Source organism: Hermetia illucens, chromosome 2, assembly GCF_905115235.1.
Source record: "Hermetia illucens chromosome 2, iHerIll2.2.curated.20191125, whole genome shotgun sequence".
In the NCBI taxonomy this organism is placed as follows: domain Eukaryota; kingdom Metazoa; phylum Arthropoda; class Insecta; order Diptera; family Stratiomyidae; genus Hermetia; species Hermetia illucens.
In genome coordinates this window covers 62,041,564-62,063,752 of record NC_051850.1, presented here as the reverse complement: position 1 = coordinate 62,063,752, position 22,189 = coordinate 62,041,564, and the positions used below count along the sequence as shown (strand labels likewise).

At 41.5% G+C, this 22,189-nt stretch overlaps 2 protein-coding genes across 3 annotated transcripts in view; one reads left to right on the top strand and one right to left on the bottom strand.

The window, feature by feature from the left end:
• Positions 1 to 16,626, top strand: part of LOC119648213 — a 131,131-nt gene extending 114,505 nt beyond the window's left edge. The window contains exons 4-6 of the mRNA XM_038049821.1: positions 15,303 to 15,381; positions 15,547 to 15,697; positions 15,760 to 16,626. Of these exons, the coding sequence (XP_037905749.1) occupies positions 15,303 to 15,381; positions 15,547 to 15,697; positions 15,760 to 16,244 (715 nt within the window). The 3' untranslated portion in view covers positions 16,245 to 16,626. The remainder of the gene's footprint in view (positions 1 to 15,302; positions 15,382 to 15,546; positions 15,698 to 15,759) is intronic.
• The window catches only part of LOC119648212 (elongation factor-like GTPase 1), a 330,197-nt gene that overhangs the window by 290,986 nt on the left and 17,022 nt on the right, over positions 1 to 22,189 (bottom strand). The window lies entirely within an intron of this gene.

Below are 22,189 nucleotides of genomic sequence, written 5' to 3'. Positions count from 1 at the left end.
ATTCATTGTCCACTCTACTTTTTAAACTTCAATTATTTTTCACATTTCATTTCCAACCCCCTTCCGCCACGGAGAACACCGGTGGTGGCATCTGACAGTCGAATTAACAGCATTGCTGTAAATCCTGCTGCGCCACATATATTCGATGGTAAAAAAAATTGCAGTTCTATGTGCAGCAATGTGATTCGGCACATACGTGAGGGTTCACCGTTGCAACCATTCTACTGAATTTTGTGTCAATAGGATTACCCGTTTCTGAGAAAAGTGCATGTGACATACAGACATACAAGAAACTGATTCTCAACAAAACTGTTGAAAGGCAGAATGCTCAAATTATCGTCCAAATCGGTTACCCTATAACATGAGGATTTTTGAATGCATTTTCAACAACCGCATTCGCGACATCGTTCCAATTGCCGTGAACCAAACCGAGTTCGTCAAGAGCTGCTAAACCAATGATGCAATACACATTACGCATTAGTCATGGAGAAACACCGTCAGAAACAGCGCTTTCGCTGAGAGAGCAGGTGCCGCGGTCATTGGATCAAGGAAAATGCACTTTGAACGAATGGGTGTGTTTACCAGCATATTTCAGGCGGAAATATACGCTATGGGTGATGTACCTTCTTCAACCTTGAAAGGAACTATAGGAAGCAAAACATTACTATTGTAACCGAGAGCTAGCCGCTTGGTTGGCTGTAAAGACACTCAGGTCCTACCAGGAAAAATTCCAAACTCGTATGGGAATGTCTTAACAAACTGAACATGCTCGGCTCATTCAATAAAGTCTGGATACTCTGGGTTCCAGGCCACATTGGGTTAAAAGGCAATAAGACAGCGAATGAGGTAACCAGGAAAGGAATAGCGACGCCGCTATACGGGTGAGAGTCATTCTCTGCAGTTGAAAATGGGTTCATGGCTACGACATTGAAAAATAAAAAGGAACGGCTGAGGGAATTTTACTGGGTCAAGCTACAGGGTGCTAATGGGAGATGTTACCCCCAATGCGCAAAAAATTGATTAAACCAACCAAGAAGAACCTCCGGATCATAGTGGGAATACTCACTGGTCGCTGTAGGCGAAACTATCACCTGGGGAATCTAGGGATATCTACGGACGCTGTCTGTAGATTCTGTGAGGAGAGTGGTGAAACCTCCACACATTTCTGAGCAGTATCCGGCACTTATATAAAGTAGGTTCAGGCACCAGGCAAAATACTTAATACCAACTGCTAAGTTGGAACACCTGGAACTAGGAAATATAAACGAAGTTTCTGTCGGTGATAGATTTAAACCACATATTATAACTTATAGATATATTAATATTCTATTCTCATAGAATACAGTGCGACTTCCCTTGACAATATTGTTATTATCGCCCTCACTCTTTGTTACGCTTCTGGATCTAAAGCATCAACGAACGTCTCAAATCCAAAATCAACTGCGGCATCGTTCGTCCTCTAAAGTTCGGAATAATGGACAGTGAATACCACCTCGCGATAATGGAAATGTTGCGTTGAATCGGTGGCGTCACACACTATGATCACCACCGAAATAAGGACATACGCGATCGATAAAAGGCTGCATTCGTTGTTTTAAAACGAAAGATTTAAGCTAGAAACCCCCCAAATAAGATTATACTAAGAAAAGGAAAAGAAATCCTTAGAGATTTTTTTTTCATTATTGGTGAATTTCCACAAGAATCCACACTTTGAATATTTTCATTCGCCTTCGATCCTAAAGATTTTGCTGAAACTTTCAAAATAAGATGAGAGTTATATTTTCTGCAGCGAAATTCAATAGAGCAAATCAAAAGTCAATAAATCAAACGGGGCCTACTGGCTTGTTATCGATCTCGCTCCTCCTTCTTAATTGAGATCTAAAGTTATTGTTTAAAGCCAACCATATGTTATGTGCCTACGTCTTCGATACAACTTCAAAACTACGAAACTATTTTTTTTCCACTTTTATTTTCATGGATCGATTAACTCATTATTGAATTCTTCCGCTACAATTGCTGCTTATCACCTACGTTCCTACGGTCTATTCCTTTGAAGTGCTAATTTCAAAGGTCCCTAATATTTATAAATCTTACACAAAAGTCGCGAAAGTTTACTTTCATCTTTTTTAGAATTTGTGTGCAGATTTGTCATTTGGTTGTTCATCTTTCACTTATGAGCCACGTTCTGTGCAAATTAAAATATGATGAATAAATTTTGATTAGGTCAAATCCTTCGAAAAAACTCTAAAGGCTGATGATTATAAAAATAGCCTGCACCTAAAATATATCTGATATTTTTCTGGTTCATAGCAGTCAACTCTGGGTTCAAAATGAAGAAATAGCTTTACTAACAAAAGTGATTAATTAAATCAATATCTTCTTTGCCACAACACTCACTGAATCGAATGGAAAGCGTGTTAAATGTATAGTAGGCCAGAAAGCCCTCAACAATAAGATTGCCCAATTACGAATTTTCCTCAAACAATTTTTCATTATCGAAAAGGAGAGCGCTGACCTTTTTGGTTACAAAGTTAACCCACCCGAAACAACCTTTGCCTCAATATCTGCTTCCCATCACCTTACCAAAACCATAACTTCATTTAATCGAATCTATAACTCAAGGTGCACAGCTAAGGTACGTATCTAATCACTCTTTTCTTTGAAGTACTTCCGTAGGGCCATTACAGTCACTAAATCTTTCAACCTAGATTTCCTATCTCTGACCTAAGCCCTTTGAGTCGAGAGATCCAAATATGGTACACGAGCTTTACTGTTGCTTCTTATTTGTGAATCAAACTGAAGCCATCAAATGATGGGTAATTTTATGGGAGATAAGTAGTTCCGATATCGGAGAGAAATTATTGAATTTTCCAAATGATAAATATGAATAGTTTGGAGGAATTAATGACGAGAACTTGTTCATCAAATTGCTGATAATTATTATGCTTTCATCGGAATTTCGAACTTTCTCTCTCCAACACTAGACATAAAACCCCGTTAGAATTTTTAAATAAATCCGTCATCTGAAATAATTGCAAGGTTTATTCTCAATTAGTCATAAAATATTCTTTAAAATATAGGCGAACACAGATGTCGAATGTTTAAATTATTTGCACAAATGTACACGATGTTCAGCCCTTTCTGGCTAATAAAATAGATTTCGAGCTTACAGCAAAGATACTACTTCAAACAACAATGGCGGTTATTAAGAAACATATTCTGCAGTTTTTCCTGCTTTCTTTTCGCATTGTCTCTCTCACTTCATCACTGACGAACGGTGGAAAATGGAGCAGAAAAAGGGACTGGGGTGAATGAAAAATCAGAAGCAGCCTTTCCGCAACGGGCCTTTCAGGTAAAATGGACCGCAGGAAGACTCTGTCTATCTGGGCACTGATGGCACCTTATCTGAGCTCACCTGTTGAGAACGCGATAAATCTACATCGGGAATAGTACTCTTGCGATATCGTTCTTGGAGGCTCGCCTACCTATGCTAGGTAAACTTCTTAATGAAGGAAATTTTGCATGTTGAACGAATCTCTCCTAGTGATTCAGATACCAGTGCAACGCATCCCAGAATTTCACCAAAAACTCAATTCTTTACGTTCCTTCGAATCACTCTATCCTCGAGGGATGGAGCCCCATACTCCCGGATTTTAAAGTTAAGTTCAGTTCGGTGGTTTAGTATTGAGAAAATCATCAACTCATCGAAAGCGGTAGACCGCATGTAATCTTCGCGGAGTTTTCGGTCGGGAAAGTGCTCCTAATGTGTCAACATCTCAAAAAGTGATCAGCAAATTTGAAGACTTTGGTCAATTACGGGCATTGAGTCTTCTGGTGCAAGAACGTAGTGGCCGGTCTCTCGAAAACATTGCTGCTGCAAATGAGAGTGCCGCCAAAAACATGAAACCATTAGTTCGGTATCATCTAAAACAACTTAAAAGTTTACAAGGCATTACGCAACGAAATTTCTTCGTCTTTACAAGATTCAATTTAGCCAATAGTTGATTGAAACCAGCAGACCTGACCAACGGCAATAAGTTCAATGGGTGATTGAACAAAGTAAAGAGAATAATTATTGAATTTGAGACTCAGGAAGTCCACAGCTGACTCATGAGAGGCAAATGCAATGAGCCACTGTCTGGTGCGGCGGAAGGCGACAGCATTCTGCCTGACCCCCAACAACGAACAAAAGAGGAAGAAAGGAGAAGTGGAAACTAACAAAAGGATGCTAGTATACGGTGGGCAGTGGGAACTATTGAACCACTGAAATCACCCGGAGTAGATGACATCTTCTAAATATAATATTAATCCAGAAAAGCCTAGTAATCATCTTAGAGTCTCTTCTAACGCCGATAAGGAGTGATGGAGGCGGGCAAAAGCGGTCTTTGCCCCGGAAGCAAATAAAAGATCCTTTTCACCCCAAATCTTTCAGACCAAATTGCCTAATATAGTTCGTGGAGAAGGTCATAGGCAACTATATTAAAACTAGAGCTCTAATAAGTAATCCCCTACATCAGTGTTTCCACGATTACCGGGCTGGACGGTCAACAGAAACTGCCCTTATCAGCTGACAGAAGTATTACGGGATGCCAGAGATACAAAAGAAATAGCACTGTGTACGTTTTTGGATGTGGAAGCAGCATTCGACAACACATTCCACACAGAAATAAAACACGCCCTGATCTATAAGAAAGTGGGAAATATCCTAGCTTTCAGGATGAGCAGAATGTTAGAGAGTAGGCAAACAGAAGTGCCGACAGGTACAAATTCTATTGTCATGAATACTACTCAAGGTAGTCCACAGAGCGGGGTACTATCACCGCTTATGTGAAGTATGATAGTGGATGAACTCCTGGACGAGCTAACAAATACAGGTCCAGGGTTACGCAGGCGACATTATTTTAACGTGTAGGGGCAAATATGAGGATACCCTGTGTGATAAAATCCAAACTGTATTAAGGGTTACTAGTGCCTGGTGCAGGAAGACGGGGCTGCGTATCAATCCAGCAAAAATCAATATAGTGCCATTCACTAGGAAACGTAAGCTTGATCACATGAGAGCCATAAGGTTACATGGCATGGAGGTGAAAAGAGAAACAGAGGTCAAATATTGCTCTGGAAGACGATGTTGGAAACACTTGTCGGAAAGCAATGAGGGCTCTGATGACTTGCAGGTCCACAGCAGGAAAAAATGGGGTTGCACCCCGAAGATACTACTTTGGATGTACACTGCAATAGCAAGGCCAATGATTACCTATGGAGCGGTAATCTGGGCAGAAAGAACTGAATTCAGCACTCACGCTAGAGAATTAAATAAACACCAACGACTGGCTTGCGTTTGTATCAGTGGAGCAATGAAGCCAAGCCCAAAGGCATCCCCGGCAGTCCTTTTGGGAATAATTCATAATAATAATAAGAAGGAAAACTTCAAGATGGCCGGGAGTATCAATGAGGCAAGGAGCTGCTTTAATAGAAGGAAGATTTATATTCTTTCTAGGCGGTGCCACGAATTATTGATATCAAGGAATAACATGACAATAAGGTTTCACTTCAATAAGAAGTTTGAAACGCGTTGGAGTAACAAGGCAAACTGGGAGAGCGTGGCTGTGACATAGGGCTAAAACTAGCAACAGATTACTCGGTGCACTGACGGATCCCTCATAGCAGAGGGAGCGGATGCCGGGGTCATTGGTCTAAGGAAAATGTACTTGGAACCAATGCGTAAGCACACTAGCATATTCGAGCCAGAAATGTATGCCATAGACAGAGATGCCTCCTTTAATCTAAAAAGGAACTACAGGGGACATAACATTGCTATTCTGACTGACAGCCAAGCAGAGATCAGCGAACTTAGGTTTTTGAACAGAACTGTATTCGCGAAATGGTTTAAATAAACGTGAATTAAGACGAATTTTATAAGAACTGCGGAACTACAGACGCAACACGCGCTGGAATGCGGTTAATCATGGAGAAACAATGTGCACTGAGTTCAATTGCTCTACCACGATTTGAAAAGTAAAGTTCGAACTGCAGCGGGTGTTTCAAAACCGCTTCGTGTCTTTGTTGGTGTTCATCAAGGAAGCGCCCTCTCACCACTCCTCTTTGTTCTTGTTATGGACACCGTCACACGGGACATCCAGCGCCCTATACATATGAAGATCTTGTTATCCCAGCGTCTAATGGCAAAATGGATCTCGAGCAACCTGTCCAAATATAGAATGATCGCCTCATGCAACATGGTCTCAGATTGAATCTATATAAAACTGAATTTTTTATGATCAATCCCCATGAAACGGACACAATCACTGTCAGCGGCAGTAAACTGCTCAGAACTGAGCGATTTTAAAAACTAGGGTGAATGCTATCGGCAAATAGAGAACTGCGTTATGAAATTGCTTCACGCATTAGCGCAACCTGGATCAAGTGACGTTCCACAACTAGTGTTTTCTGTGATCGACATATCAACGAACGTCTCAAATCTAAAATTTACCGCATCGTCGTCCATCCTGTCGCTCTCTCTGATTCTGAGTGTTGGCCGAGTATAAAAGACAATCAACAGCGTCTTGCGGTAATGGAGACGAGAAAATTGTGTTGGACTAGTGGCGGGGGACACATTTTGATCACATACAAAATGAGGATATCCGCCATCGATATGGAGTTGCACCGATCGTAGAAAAATTGCGAGAGAGGCGTCTTCGATTATATGGTCACGTGATTCGCGCTAACGAGAATTAATTTTGCCAATATTGGTGTGAACCTCGAAGTCGATGGTAAGTGACCAAAAGGCTGGCCGAAACAACGGTGGCTTGATACGGTCGATAGAGACTTAAAAGCTCCGCGATTGCATCCAGATCAGGCTTTTGATAGACGAGTCGGTCCCGCTTGTAAACCGGACAAAGGATGAAGAAAAAGAAGAACTTTGAGTTCCAGGCAAGGAGGCAGCAGATGAGTTGGCCAGGAAGAGAGCAGAGACGGGTTCGCGACGATGACATTTAAGAATAAATAGGAACGGCTAAAGGAACTATACCAGGAATAGAATAGTCCAGGTTGTTAATAGGGGACACGAACTGGAGCGCACAAAGGACTGTTTCACCCTCACTAAGAAGAACCTCCAGGTTGTACTGGGAATATTCACTAGTCATTGCCAACTAAACTATCGCTTGGGGAAGCTAAGGATATCTACGGACACTGTCTGCAGTTCCTATGCGGGGTGTATTGCAACCTCTATACACGTTCTGGGACAGTGTCCAGCACTTATGCAAAAAAGATCTGAACACTTGGGAGAAAACTTAATACCAGATGCTAACTTGAAATACTTGGATAGTAAAGGATATATAAAAATGCTTAACGGTTATAGGCTTACTTTACATGCTATAGTTAATAGGTACACTATAACCACTGTCCGGGTAGCTGAGTGGTTAGAGCACAAGGCTGTCGTACGGAAAGTCGCGGTTCAAATCTCGCTGGCGGCAGTGGGATTTGTTTTGACGTCGGATACTAGTCGATTCAGCTGTGAATGAATACCTGAGTCAAATCAGGGTAATAATCTCGGGCGAGCGTAATGCCGACCACATTGCCTCCTACAGTGTACTGTAGTCTACCGTTACGGTCTCGAATGAAGTGCTCTAACACACTTCAAGGCCCTGATCCGATATGGATTGTTGCGCCAACGATTATTATTATAACCAGTAAAAGAGTTACTTTAAGGACGCAGTTCAACTTCCCTTAACAGAATAATAATAATTTTGGTCCGGTCTTACTTCTTTGAAAATGACACCGGAGATGCAGTAACCATAAATGGCATTTGTTACGGAATGTGGTCAAAATTTTTCTGTGGAACTGGATGGTAGGGGTTTGGACATGTGGTTTCAGCATAACGGCACTGCAGGCTACACCGGGAATGAAACAATCTATTTGTTGGAGTGACTATTTCCAAACGAAATCATCTGTCAAAATTCCAATGACAACTGGCAGCCAAGATTGCGCCAGTTGACGCCATTTTATAAAATCGCTAGTCTACGCGAATAATAACATAATAATCGTTCGTGCAGCAATCCATATTGGATCAGGGCTGTGAAGTGTGTTAGAACACTTCATTCAAGACAGTAACTTCTATACTGCAATACACTGTAGGAGGCAATGTTGTCAGTATTGCGCTCGCCCGAGATTACCATGATTTGACTCCGGTCCTTATACACAGCTCGACTGGCACATGACATCCAGTTGCGATAACAAATCGCTGTGCCACCAGTAAGATTTGAACCACGACATTCCGTTACGACAGCGTAGGGCCCGAACGAATTGTAAAAGAGCCACCTAACTACACGGATGTTTTAATCTGTGATGAACGTTCGAGGACGCCAATCGTGACTCGTAATTTTCCACCATTTCGCGTCCGTCACAAAAGCTTTTATGTATATGCACGTGAGTTTTGGAGAGAGCTTCAGCCCCGAATTGTGCCCATACACTTGTTGAAATTTACGAAGATTTCCCTTCGTCTTTCTAATAATCCGTTGCGCAATAGAAATAGGAACCACCTGATCATTCATTGCTCTAATATAGATTGAATAAGGATAATATTGGCAGTGAATGCGAAAGTGGAATATGGGAATCTTAACGGAATTAGTGGACATAATTCACAGCCCTCCGACTTTCCAACAACGTTTGATAACCAAATCCCGTTTAGATTTGACTACTTCTCGTAGCTAGCTATTTAGGCAATAAGGGCAACTATTCCCTAAATAGCTGTTCGTGGAAATGTTCTTCAATTCCCTTCTTCCCGAAAAGCTTGCCCTCCACTTCCACTGATCTGGGTTAGAGGCTTCAAATGGCATAGGCAAAAATGGAGCTATCGGTCTTTCATAACGAGTAACCTATCCACTGAATCTTTCGCCTTCTAATAAATACATTTACCAATACCTGGTCCGTAAGTCAGCCTAGTTATACTTGAGAGAGATTATTTTGGGCAAAAGTACCCCGATGACACAGTGAAGTTTTCGAATACCAGTGGCAGTCACTTTCCATGTTCTATTCCCGCAAAACAGCCCACAGAGAACGCTGCTACGGAATAACCTCAACTTCATAGTGGTTTTGTAATATCTCTGTATATTTTCATATTTTTGACGAACCAACAAAGAAGCATCTAGCGCTGTTAATGCGTCGGGTATCATCGACCCTTTATGCGTCGAACATCATTGAGCTCAATGGGCCGTTAGCACAAAAATACTTGGAAGATAGAAAAATAGATCGACGCCTTCAATGATCTGGCCATTAATGCAGATAGCAAGAGTATTTTTAGCAACGCCGACAAATGGCTAGAATGGAATCTACAAGGCAAAAAGCAGTTGCGGAAAAGTGTAAACTTCTCAGGATCCAGGAATCTTGGATTATTCCAAAACTTACCCGCAGAAGATTATTGTTGTTCTCACTACACTGTCGAATAATGTGAACTATTTCATGAATACTGTTAGCATCACGAACCAGAAATGAATCAAAAACAAAAACATAATGCTGGTAACAGAGACACTTGTATCGTAACTGAATAACGGATACTAGTCGATTTCGTTGTGACTCAGCACCTGAGTCAAATCAGGATGGTTATCCCGGACGGACTATCCGTTACGGTCTTATAACATGGAGTACCCCAGATATGATCAGATGAGCTTACTATATCATCAATCCATTACCAACCAATTCACAATTTCACACGTGAGTAATTCACTACATTTTTCAAAACCTTGGATAACAAATTCACCATAGCGAAGAACTTTCTATACATACCGGAACTAAAGGTTAACTTCTCCTAACGAAAAAGTGCTATATGAGAAATTCTAGGTACTAGTCCTATCCACATATAAACAGGACAGCCCACATACTGGCCGACCGATCGAGAATCGGAAAGGATATCACACCAACCATTCTCCTATAATGGTCATAGCACACAATAGACGACGCTACGTTACTAGGCTGTCACATGTGCATCGAAAATGAATAATACATCCAAAGATAGGAGATATTGCATGGCAGCAACGTTCGGTAAGCTTTGGCATGTGAGTCTTATCCATAAACCCTACCGTTTGCCCCCGGTTGTGTGCATAAAGGGTTGGTACTTAACAAAACGCAGATTCCAGAAGAAAGCAAGGTCTCACTGAACATTAATAGATTTTTGGAGTACTACCAAGCCTGCTACAGATGCGGCACAAATTCAATGAAAGCTTTTTCGATAAATTAATGTGTTTATTACGGATATGTAAACTCAGACACGCTTTTCACTATGGTGTTCGCGGTGTTAGAGTTGTAAGCAGACTCACCTTGCAGCAGTTACTACAGTAGCTAACCACCCAGCAACCACACCACAGCAGCATTTGCTGAGGATACTATAATCTTAACCACACATTTAGATCCAAAAATATCTGTCTTTTAGTTGGAATAGGTTCAGATGTGGACGATAAGTATAAATGAGTTGAAATGTTTGCAAATAACTTTCACTTTGCGAAAATATATCCGTCCCCAACTATCATAGGAGGACTTACCTTTATAGACGAAAAACTGAAGGTGCTGCTGATGTACCGACTCATCTGAATATAACGTTACTCCATTTCAGGATTTTTGAAGAGAGTAAAACAAGTGTCATTCCGATGGGGCAAGGTCAGCCGAGTATACTGAGTGAAGTAGCACATCCCATTTAAGCTCCAATAATTTTTGATGGGTCACCAGAGATGTTGTCCTGGTGGAATGAAACTCCGTTTCTGGATGAGAGGTGCATTTAAACTGCCTGATTCCAGATAATAGTCTTCTGAACTAATCTTTCGAGCGGAAAAAGCAGCGCACCCTTCTAATTCCACTGCACTGAGAGCATAACCTTCCTTTGATGAAGGTTTGGTTTTGAGGTAGTTTGGCGCAAATCTTCACGCAAACTTGCTTGCATTGCAGATTCTTATAAACGACCCACTTTCCAACACCAGTTAAAATCGTTTTCAAAAGGATCATATCACAAATGTTAATACGCGCCGTCAAATGAACTTTTTTAAGTTCATGTACAATCCAAAAAATGATCTTCTTTACGCATCCTTTAGATGCAAGTCAACATTTTTTTGACTAGCGTTTAATGTTTCTGCAATTTCTCTTGTGAGATCCTCCTCGATCTTTAATATCAAAATTTCCTACCCGGAATTTTTTAAACTAGTATGGCTACTGACATTTTTTTAAGGATTGTTACCGTAAAAACACAATTTGTCACGGGCTTCAGTTGCGTTTTTCCCTTTCCGGAAATAAAAATAAAGTGAAAATGCAGTTTGGTGTTCAATTTTCAAAGCTCAACCAAATCGATCAACTATTTCTAAAGAATGAAACCGTCAGCTGCCGAAAGACAAATGTCACCAATATATACACTGTCATGTCAAAATTGTAGAAATTTTATATGTAACACTTTCTACTCAATCCAGTGCCATAACAATACCAGTCATTCAAAGACAGTCTTCAAATGGGTAGCGCTCTTGTCGTCTCGGAACGCTTCCAAATAATGACACATTTGACAAAATAAAAGATGTGGAATTCAAAAATTGACGCCATAACTTAAGAAAACTAAATTGTGAATTGGATCCTTACGAAACAATTTCGTCGATTGTTATTGTTCGATGTTTTAGACATGTAACACCTGGCAACACGCCTTGTCTCAAAAAAAATTGATTTTTTCCAGAAAACAGAACCGCAAATCAGTTGCTGGAAACATGATTCCTCAAGGCCAGTGTTGACTTTTTAGTATCAAAGGTTTATTAAGTACTTTATGAAGTTCATCAGTACTTCAATACTTTTTCGCATTTTTAGTATTTTTTTAATTAAATAGGTACTTTTAAGTACTTTTCAACAGAAACCGAAACGATAACGTTTCACTGCCTGTCGGTAAATAGGTCCAAATTTCCATATAAATGCAAAAACAAAGTAGCGGTTTCGGTGAATGCAGTTCGTCACATCATAAAAGGTGTAAAATAATCCACAAAGTAGGACGAACCACTTCGGAAGCTGGCAATTCGAAAACAACACAAAGTCATTTGTAATTCACATAAAAGTCGGTTCAAAAACACCCCCACACTGGAAGATGTTGCGACCTACACTGGCGAACAGGTTAACTTCTAGCGGGTAGCGAAACTTCATAGTCTCCCGGCCGCAACAAAACCGTTCATCTCCAAAAATAACCGAGACAACGGCGTGCCTTGAATTTTGGTATTCCGTTCTCTGGTCCAGGAAAAGTCAAATCAGGGTTTTGTAGATAAGCCAATACAGAGCTTAAGACTTACGAGATACATGCAATCCTCAAGCAAGCATGATGATGGGGTATAGCGACCAGAGTAAATAGACGCATTCATTGACTAAAGAATGGAAAATAAGTATACCCGAATGTAATTTTTTTACAAACCGTCACCTTAGGCATAGGACAACAACCCCAAGTAGACTTCCTTCTCGGTAAGAGAAAGGTTTTCATATAATATCCCCTTCCCAATCGGTAAACCTTAATTTGGTTGAGCATCTGTAGTATTTGCTTAAACTAAGAACCTATACACGGCACAGGTCGACCTGATGCCGAGAAAGATGCCTTCTGGCAACTTTTCGATGAAAAGACCTGCAAGGTGCCTTCTGATGACTTCTGATTAGCATTGCCGACGACCTTAATGGTCATGTGGGTGAAAAGGAACAGGTGCCATAAGGGAAAGGGGTTCTTAGGAATGACGATGTTCAAATGAAGATCCATGAAAACAAAACGCATTTACCACAAGTTTCCCAACGATAAAGCGCTCGTCAATTAGCAAATTTATAAGAATGCCAACCAAGAAGCAAAGAAAGCGATCGCTGTCACTCGAGCGGCCCATTATCTTTACAATAAACTGGACACTCGGGATGGCGAGAGAGGCCTCTATCAACTCGCTAAAAACGGAATCGTTACGTTAATTAAACATGAAACATGCACAATCACTGTCAGCAGCAGTGACCTGGTCAATGGGGGGATCAAATGAGGATATCCGCGATCGATATGGGGTTGCGCCGATCGCGGAAGAGCTACAAGAGAGGCGTCCTGGGTATAGTATGGTCACGTATTTCGCGTAAATGATAATTCACTTGCTAAGATTCGTCTGAACATTCAAGTCGATGGTAAGCGACCAAAAGGCCGGCCGAAACAACGGTGGCTTGATACGCTGGATGGAGTTTAAAAGCCTCGCGATTGCATCCAGATCAAGCATTTGGTAGAACCAAATGGTGAAACCGATCACGACGAACCAACCCCGCTTGTGATCGAGACAAAGGCTGAAAAAAAAGAAAAGGATTGAAAATTCCTCCGATATAATTCAATACTTTTCCAATTTGAAGCATTGTTGTCTTACCGTTGAAATTGCATAAATAACCTTAAAGTTAAAATTCGAATTTGGTTGGTTTTTATTTAGAATCCGTTCATTTTTCTTGCTATGCCAATACTGTTTTTGACTCGATTGTGTTCATTTTCTTCGCTTTCTTTGTGTTATCTGTATTAAATGGGAATAAATGTAACTTGTGCCCAAGGTGTTGGAACCAATGCCTGACGATTGGCAAAGAGGCATTATCTATCTCATACATAAAAAGGGGGATATCACACAGTGCAGCAATTATAGAGGTATCACGTTGCTGAGTACCATCAATAAGATATCCTAGGCCGGATAGCACCATACGCCCAGAACATCATTGGACCATACCAAAGAGGCTTCACTCCAGGCAAATCAGCAACAGATCAGATTTTCGTTTTCGGGAAACAATGAAAAAACTGTTGGAATATGGACAACAGTTGCACCATCTATTCATCGACTTTAAAGCCGCCTATGATAGCATAGCCAGGGTAAAACTGTACACGCCCATGAGAGAATTCGGTATCCCGACGAAATTGATAAGATTGACTAGCCTGACCCTGACCAATGTGCGAGACCAAATAAAAACAGCAGGATCACTCTCAACAACGATCTACGACAAGGGGATGCCTTATCATGCGTCCTCTTTAACCCGACCCTCGAGAAAGTGATCCGTGATGTTGAGATAAATGCAAGAGGTACGATCCTCTTTTTCCTATGTAGGGTCGAAAATCACAACCGATAACAGCTACGATCATGAAATCCGCGCACGGTTGTTGTCAGCCAACAGAGCCTATTTTAGCTTACAAAAACTGTTCCGCTTAAAACGTCTCACCATAGGGTCAAAGCTCTTACTGTACAAGACAATGAGCTTGCCAGTCCTCATGCAGTCCTCGGAAACTTGGGTTCTTAGCAAGCGTACTCTTGGCCACGTTCGAGAGAAGAATCCTCCGAACAATTTTTGGCCCCCTACATGAGGATGCACGATACCGCAGTCTACATAACGACTAAATCTATGAGCGACACCATGACCGTCAAGTTGTGGGTAAAATCCAGCTCAATAGGTTACGGTGGGCGGGTCACTTATGAGGATGAGGATGATCCAACCCGGAAAGTCTATAAGGGCAATATCTATGGTAGAAAAAGAAGACGAGGCAGACCCTGCCTGAGATGGAGCGATGGCGTAGGTCAGGATGCCAGACAGCTTTTAGGGATATCGAATTGGTGGATCTCGGCACAAAACCGGGATGTCTAGATTTCCCTGGGATAATGATGATAATTTTCCCGTTTCCGGCAACACTGCTCGAAGCGCTACCCTCCCTCGTTGATATAAGTACGGCATATGAACAAGTCAGTAATCGTTGAAACAAAGCCGATCAAACAAGCCGAACACGGAGCAAAACCACATTATATTGGAAAATTTAAATCATCACCATATACTTTTCGAGACAGTCAAACATCCAGAAACGCAGCAAATATCGTTGACCAGCCCAACGTTATACGCATGTATGATTAGTCAAACGTTGACATAAGTTTATCGCCTACTTTGAAGGCGATGGAATAAAACAATAAATGTGAAAATAAGCTTCTAGAGTACGACACAGCTGCGAATTTAGTTAGTTTCTGAAAGCTAAAACTGAATTAAATAAGTAAATATCACTTATGTTTGTATACAACTTTTAGCCATTCACTTTTTGCAAACCATAATATATCCTCGTTGTGCGCTCGACTGTGATCTGTGACTGTGATGATGGGGTAATAATAACGGGTGAGCGCAGCCAAAATTTTTCCAATGTTCTATTACAAATCTTAAAATAAAGTCCTCTAACACATTTAACTTTCACGCCACAATTTTGATTTTTCAATTTCCAAACCAGGTCCCCGCCAATCTTACTTTGTTTTCTAATCCCCACTATCCTCTATTGTTTTCAGGTATAGAGATCCTTGTTCAGCAAGTCTAAATGAAGATGATCAACATACAACCAAACTTATTGGAAATAGCAAAAAGAAGGTAATAAACCGACTTTGATTGATTTTGTTTTTTTCGGAGATAAAATTATAGCTTACTATGAAATCCCAAGGGGTCCGAGAAAAAATCACAACTCGTTTTATGTATCTTGATTATATTTCACAATCTTATGTTTTTCACGACTTTACGACTTATCATCCTTTTTAGGCTATTACGTTAGCTAAAACTTGTGAAGCTACCACCGAAATGAGAGAATGCAGATCTCCCAAAGATTGGTCTTTGTTAGCACTCCAAAACACGAGGACTGGAAAATCACATTACCTTGTCATATGTCGTTGCCCAGACCATTTCAAACTTGGTAAGTTTCAAGCAAAACTTTAGCTTCAAAGCTCAGTAAGTTCATCATAATAATATTTGCAGAAGGACCAATGGCTCACGATCAACCCACATATGCTAGCGTCCCTGGAATTCGTGTGTTCGGCATGATGTGTGTGCGACCTGGATTTTCAATAAGGAAACCGTCAGCACAGCCCCCGAAACGCTACCAACTGCAAAAGCCTCTTTTCATGCAAAACTCCAATCAGTACACATCAAACAAGGATACAAGACCAACATACCAAGATGATAGTTACCAAATGCAGCATCAAGCAAATTACCAATATTTGAATCGTCCTGAAAGCTCGTCAATAATCAATATTTCCAATGCACAAGATTTCGTTGATAGCATATCCCTGAACAATTTCGACGGCATTTATGGAAGAAACAATGAACGGAAAGGAGAAACCACAACTGCTGAATCAAAGACAAAAACTAAAAGGGAGAAGAGGTCTACCGCAGCCGACGATAACCCACCATTCCCATGGGATAGATTGGAACAATTTCAGGACTCTATCGTTTGGGACTAAATACTATTAAATATTCTACCTTAATTCGAATTTACGTCATTCTCACTCATATCTTTAATCTCATCATGGCATTCAAAATCCATACATGGAACGGAAAAGAGGGATAATCTTATTCGGGACCTTCAAATGATATCTTTAAACTCCATTCAACTTCATCTGTAGCAATATTTATTACATTTTCGATGATGCATTTACTAGAATTAGTTTCACAATTATTTAAATTAAAATAAGAAAATTGTATTTTCATTACAGTTTAAGAAGAAGATGTCTATTAAATTTAGGTGAATTCTCTAAAAGTTTACGCTATGTAAAATGACAGTCATAAGGACAACGACATATCATAATAAAATGTTGCCGTCAGGCGACAATAAATTATTTAAATCTACTCGGCGGTTATTTCCTTACGTCATTGGAGCGCGACCACTCATTTTCATTTATTCTTTAAAAGACAGGTCACAAGCTATTTACTGGCTAGGATGTGGGATGGAAACCGCCAACGCACCAAGCTGGTGGGAAGTACACCCGGAAACTCTATGGGCACTTTTGCTATCAAGTCTTACTCTCACTTCCTCGTGGTAATCGTCAGACTAGGCTTCGAGGCCAAACGGGGTGAAGAGCAAAAATCGCATATAAGAAAGTCACTTAGAATAAGAAAATATACACGAAATGAGTGAGTACAGAAATTCAGCTCAGACGAGGATATACGAATGAATCTGTACGTTCAGACGTCGAAAAGAATCACAATTTCAACAAATGCTATCCAAATCCGAATGGCAGCGAGTCATCAATGACACAGAAAACTGTATAAGTGACACCTTATTCAATGAGAAGGTAGAAAACTTTTCCCGATGCAGTCAGCGTTGAAATGAAACTCACCGGTAAAATTAGCGAAATGATAGAACCCTCTTACTTACTTAAGGAGGAAGGCAAAGAAAAACTCCTCACGATCGGGGTAGAGGACCGATTCCTGGAGGCAATTAAACGTCGTAACTACCACATCAATTACAGTTTGGCAGCATATCTGGGCACAGGGAGAAACCAAACAAAGATACTTCGGAGGACACATCGGGTGGAAAGCCTACCGAGGTCCCGGAGAAATCATGGAGGCCATAGAGGCCGAAAGGGCAGATCCGGGGGCGGAAGTGAACTCGCCGCCCACAGAAAAGCAGGAGCTAGGCGACATAGAGCTTCTATGGCTCAATGTCGGAGGAGGAGGATGATACTCCGACATTGGAGAAGAGCTCCAAGCACTAATAGTGCTAATGTGCAACACTAAAATAGCCCAATTAAACCTCCAACATTCAAAAGCTGCATCAGCTGCAATTGAAGGGTAAAATTAGTCTTGTGAAAAACCCAAAGTTTGCATAATTCACAAGCAAAACTGAAAATATATATCTTTGAGATATCCTAACTGGAGACCTCGTGGCTGTGCAAGACCCACTGGAAGCCGAGGGAAGACCTCGAGAGGCGGACGTGGTATCAGCATACTTCCTAGGAACCGGCACCTGGCTCCCAACAGCATTAGTCGTAGGACTAAGCTCGGCTGCGATACCAACACTCACCATGAGATCTGGGGAAGCAGCGAGAAATAGATCAGAAATACTCCTACACAAGACACTTGAATGTCACTATTGGTGATTGTCACATGAGCGCTGACATGAGGACAGAAATAGAGCTGGGAACAGTAGTGAAACGCCAGGCAGTTTTTACATTTCGGCTCATTCTTCTTTTTCTTCAGTCCTTGTCCCGTTCACAAGCGGGGTCGGTTCGTTGTGATCGGTTTCGCCATTTGGCTCCATCGAATCCCTGCAATCTCGAGGCTTTTAAACTCCCCATTCAGCGTATCAAGCCACCGTTGTTTCAGGCTGCCTTTTGGTTGTTTACCATCGCCTTCGATGTTCAGACCAATTTCAGCTCATTCTTCCTGTAATTTCGATATCCATAGCAGAAATAGTATTCCATTGGACTTGAAGATAGATGATGCCCCTCGCGTTTGCGTCAGCATCACGGATCACGGATCAGGGCCAGGTTAAAAAGAATGCACGATAGGGCATCCCCTTGTCTGATACCATTGTTGATTATGAAAGGTCTCGAAAATTATACTTTGCTGCTCTCCTCTGACTTCGCACATTGGTCAGGGCCAGCTTACTCAGTCTTATCAATCAAGTCAAAAGATGGGCCAACTCTGGTTTGATAATGTTCTGGACGTATTCTCAGTAACTTAATACCTTTATATTTACTGCAATGCTAGATATCGTGCTTTCTATTTATGGGACAGATAATGCTTCGTTGCCAGTCATCAGATTCATTCGATGTCCCAAACCACCAATCCTTTGGTGTAGTTGATCACTTTTCAGTTTTAATTCCATCGGCTCCTGGCCACTTACGTTACTTACGCTTTCCCCATGTTTGTTGGTGACAACATTTTTTCGTCGTTTTCAGTTAGCATGAACTTCAATTCGCCAATATTCTGGTTACTAAGCAGTCGATCAAAACACTCAACCCATTACGCCTATACGATCGGAAATCAAATTTCCTCTTTGCCTCGACACGGTGATCATGGAGGTGTATATGGGTTCATCCTGCTGACTTATTTATAAAACTTCCAAGCTTGGTGCGGTCGCTCCCTGCAGTTTACGGAGCTCTTTGGCTCTCCCAAATTTTCTTTTTCTGTCTGTGAAGTCAATTCTCTGCTTAACAAAATGGGTGAAAGATAGAGGCGCGTGCCCGATTCTATGATTGCTGCATTGCTCGGTATGCAGCATTCTTCCGTTCCGTTGCTAACTTACATTCATCATCAAACCAGTCGTTTCGATTTTTTTAGGATAGGAGCCAAATTTGTTTACGTTCACATCAATGATAACGTTCTTCCGGAAGTTGTGAATATCATTTGCTGATGTTTCATATCCACGATCTCTGATAGCTACGGCTATTCGAGAATTCATTTCCTCCCTATAGATGTTACGAAGGACTTCCTTTTGAATGACTTCATTGTTCACTCTCAGCTAATAGTCAGAGAGATTCGTGGTGGTCTTCTTCCTCGAGCCCGGAGCACCATAGTGATTCGAGTCTATATTGGCCTCCTATATGTTCTGACATTCACCAAGTCTTCACTTGGCTGTTGAAATAACCAAATATGGTTTGGATATCATACCTGGAGAAGGCTTCGTTCCAATGCCTCGTAAAAGGGGGGTATTATATTTCGAAATTTTCCTCGAAATCCTAGAGTGCATAGCCGTTACCTTATGTTTTCAAAGGCGATAACAGCAATTTCCTCTTTTTGGATGGCTAGGAGAGCACAGAGCTAATGTGAGCACATAGTTGGCCGGTATAATATATGGTGCAGAACCTCTTCTCCAGGAAACCGGTCCAGCGCATTTCTTGTAACACTGTGCCTTACATTGGAACAGGGTTTAGGAGCTCCTATTATGTACAGAGAGGGCACGTTCCATGAGGAAATGCGCAAATCTTTTGCCCTTTTCGTTGCCAATCAATCAATCAATACAGTCCTAGGCTCCTTTCGAGGCTCCATAACGTGTCATTTTCCGTGTAGGGTTGTCAGCCCTAAACCCCCCAACCTGAAGGACCAGTTGGTACAATTTATCCGGTTTTCAGGAGCAGGTGACTCGCCGTCATCCTACTCCGTCTGCAGTTTTTCATTAAGAAAGAACTCCCAGCGATCACCAAGTGGAGATGGAAATAAAGTTTGATAGTAGAGCTGTTGGTGTTCGTTGAACAAGTCTTTCCAAGCTTTATGATCCGTCTTGGGCACCAATTCACGTTTCGCCCTAGGAGCTTTACCACCCTTTCACTGCGTATTTAGACTTTACCCTATTTCAAATCATCATCCCATACTAAATGGATGGTCAATAAGATCAATGGCTTATCCAGCATATAACGGCCTAAAAGTTTTCGATTCTCTAGTTACAATCGAATATCGAACGGGAACATATCAATTGCCTGCACTTTGGAGTATTTGTTCGGCTAAGAACAACGTGTGGTCAAATTTCTCGCCCACCTAGTATCCAAACAGGCATCATCACGGCTACGCGACCAAGTTACTGGATACAATATAATATCTGATATTAGCCGGATTTTTATTGGCATTCGAGTAGAAACCAAACACATAATAATCAGGAGAATTTCAACTCCTAAAAACTTGCAATTTATCAAAGGCATAGGCATTGTCGCTAATTGTGGAGTCTTAGGATACATAAGAGTTTCCATTCATTTCTCAACTTCATTGATGCGATGGCGGAGGATCTAATTCAATCTTCTGAGAGGATATAATCTCTTTAAACAGAGGATGAACAAATTTTGATGGATTATACCGGATAGCCTTAACTCCCAGACATTTATTTATTTAATTTAACGGACAACAAACAGAAAATTCCAATTAATTATTGTCCTCAGGAGGAGGAGAAAGCAAAAAACTTATCCTACGTTTATATCTACTTAAAGTAGAGAAGTTCAAAAGACCAAGCTGTTCTGCATTGTAATTTCGGCAAAGCCTAGGAATGGGAGAATGAAAGTAGACTTCGAGCTCTGCGAAGGGCACGTTGAAAATGTCTGCACCATATGTGGAGCAGTCCATCAGATCCGAGGAAAGTTTAAACAATGCACATACATCCAGATAGAATCTACGCTGCTGTAGGAAGGGAAGGGTGAGAAAGCAGAGGCGAGAGGGGTAATCCACACGAGGGAAGCTTTTCTTAAAGAAGATGGAACGGGAGTGAGACCAGATCACGGAGCAATACTCGAGGGTATTCCTCACGAGGGAATTGAAGAAAGCTAAGGAGGGTTGGATGGAGTCAAAATCAGAGGAGCGAAGTATAAAGCCTGACAATTTTGCAGCTCGATTGATGACATCGAGGCAATGGGTGTCAAAGCGGAGCTTATTGTTGAAATTGACTCCGAGCTCTTGAGTGAAATTTAAGCAGGATGAGGAATGCCCGTTAAGAGAGTAGGAGAAAGAAGTGGGTGAGGATTTTAGGGAGTAGCACATAACGCACTTTCTGACGTTTAGCGCTAAACCATTAGTCGGGCACCAACGAACCAGAGTGTCCAGGTTAGATTGAAGGGAAACACAATCCATAGCCGACGATATAGCGGAGAACAGCTTAAGGTCGTCTGTATAGAGCAAACAGGCACAAGTAAGGAGGGGAGGAAGGTTGTTAATAAAAAATAAAAATAACAAGGGACCCTGAATAGATCCCTGTGGGACGCCAAAGAAGGGGGAGAAGGAGCGGGAAGTATAGCCGTCAAAAGAGACGCGGCAGAATCGGCTGGAAAGGTAAGAGGCAAACCATAAAGCAAATGGTATGGGAACGTTTAGAGACGAGGGTTTGGATAAAAGTATCTTGTGATTTACAGTGTCGAAGGCTTTAGCGAAGTCAGTGTAAATGATATGCACTTCTTGCCGTAAATTTAGACATTTGGCGACAAAGTTGGTAAAGTCAAGCAGGTTTGAGGTAGTGGACCTGCGTTTAACGAAGCCATGTTGCTCTTTCACTATGTGTTGGCCAAAGTAGGCGGACAACCAGTTGCCGACACATCTTTCCAGAATTTTGGAACAGGAGGAGAGGAGGGAAATGGGACGGTAATTCTCGGCAAGCGTACGATCGCCACTTTTGTGTATGGGGATGATGAGAGCCTCTTTTCCATAAGCCGGGAAAATGATTCTCTTCGAGGCTTTTGTTGAAAATAAGAGATGGGGGAAGGGAAATGGACTTACCAGTTTTGAGCAAAAAAAGGTTTGGAAGACCATCGTAGCCAGGTTCGACATTGGCATCAAGTTTGATCAAGGAAGTACTCGACAAAGATAGGGGTAAGAAGGGGAATGGTAGCCAATGCGGGGCAGGCTACATCCACTATCGGGGGGATTCGGATAAAGGAGGGGGAACATAGACTGACGAAAAGTAGCGGCAGAGTAAATAACAAGATGA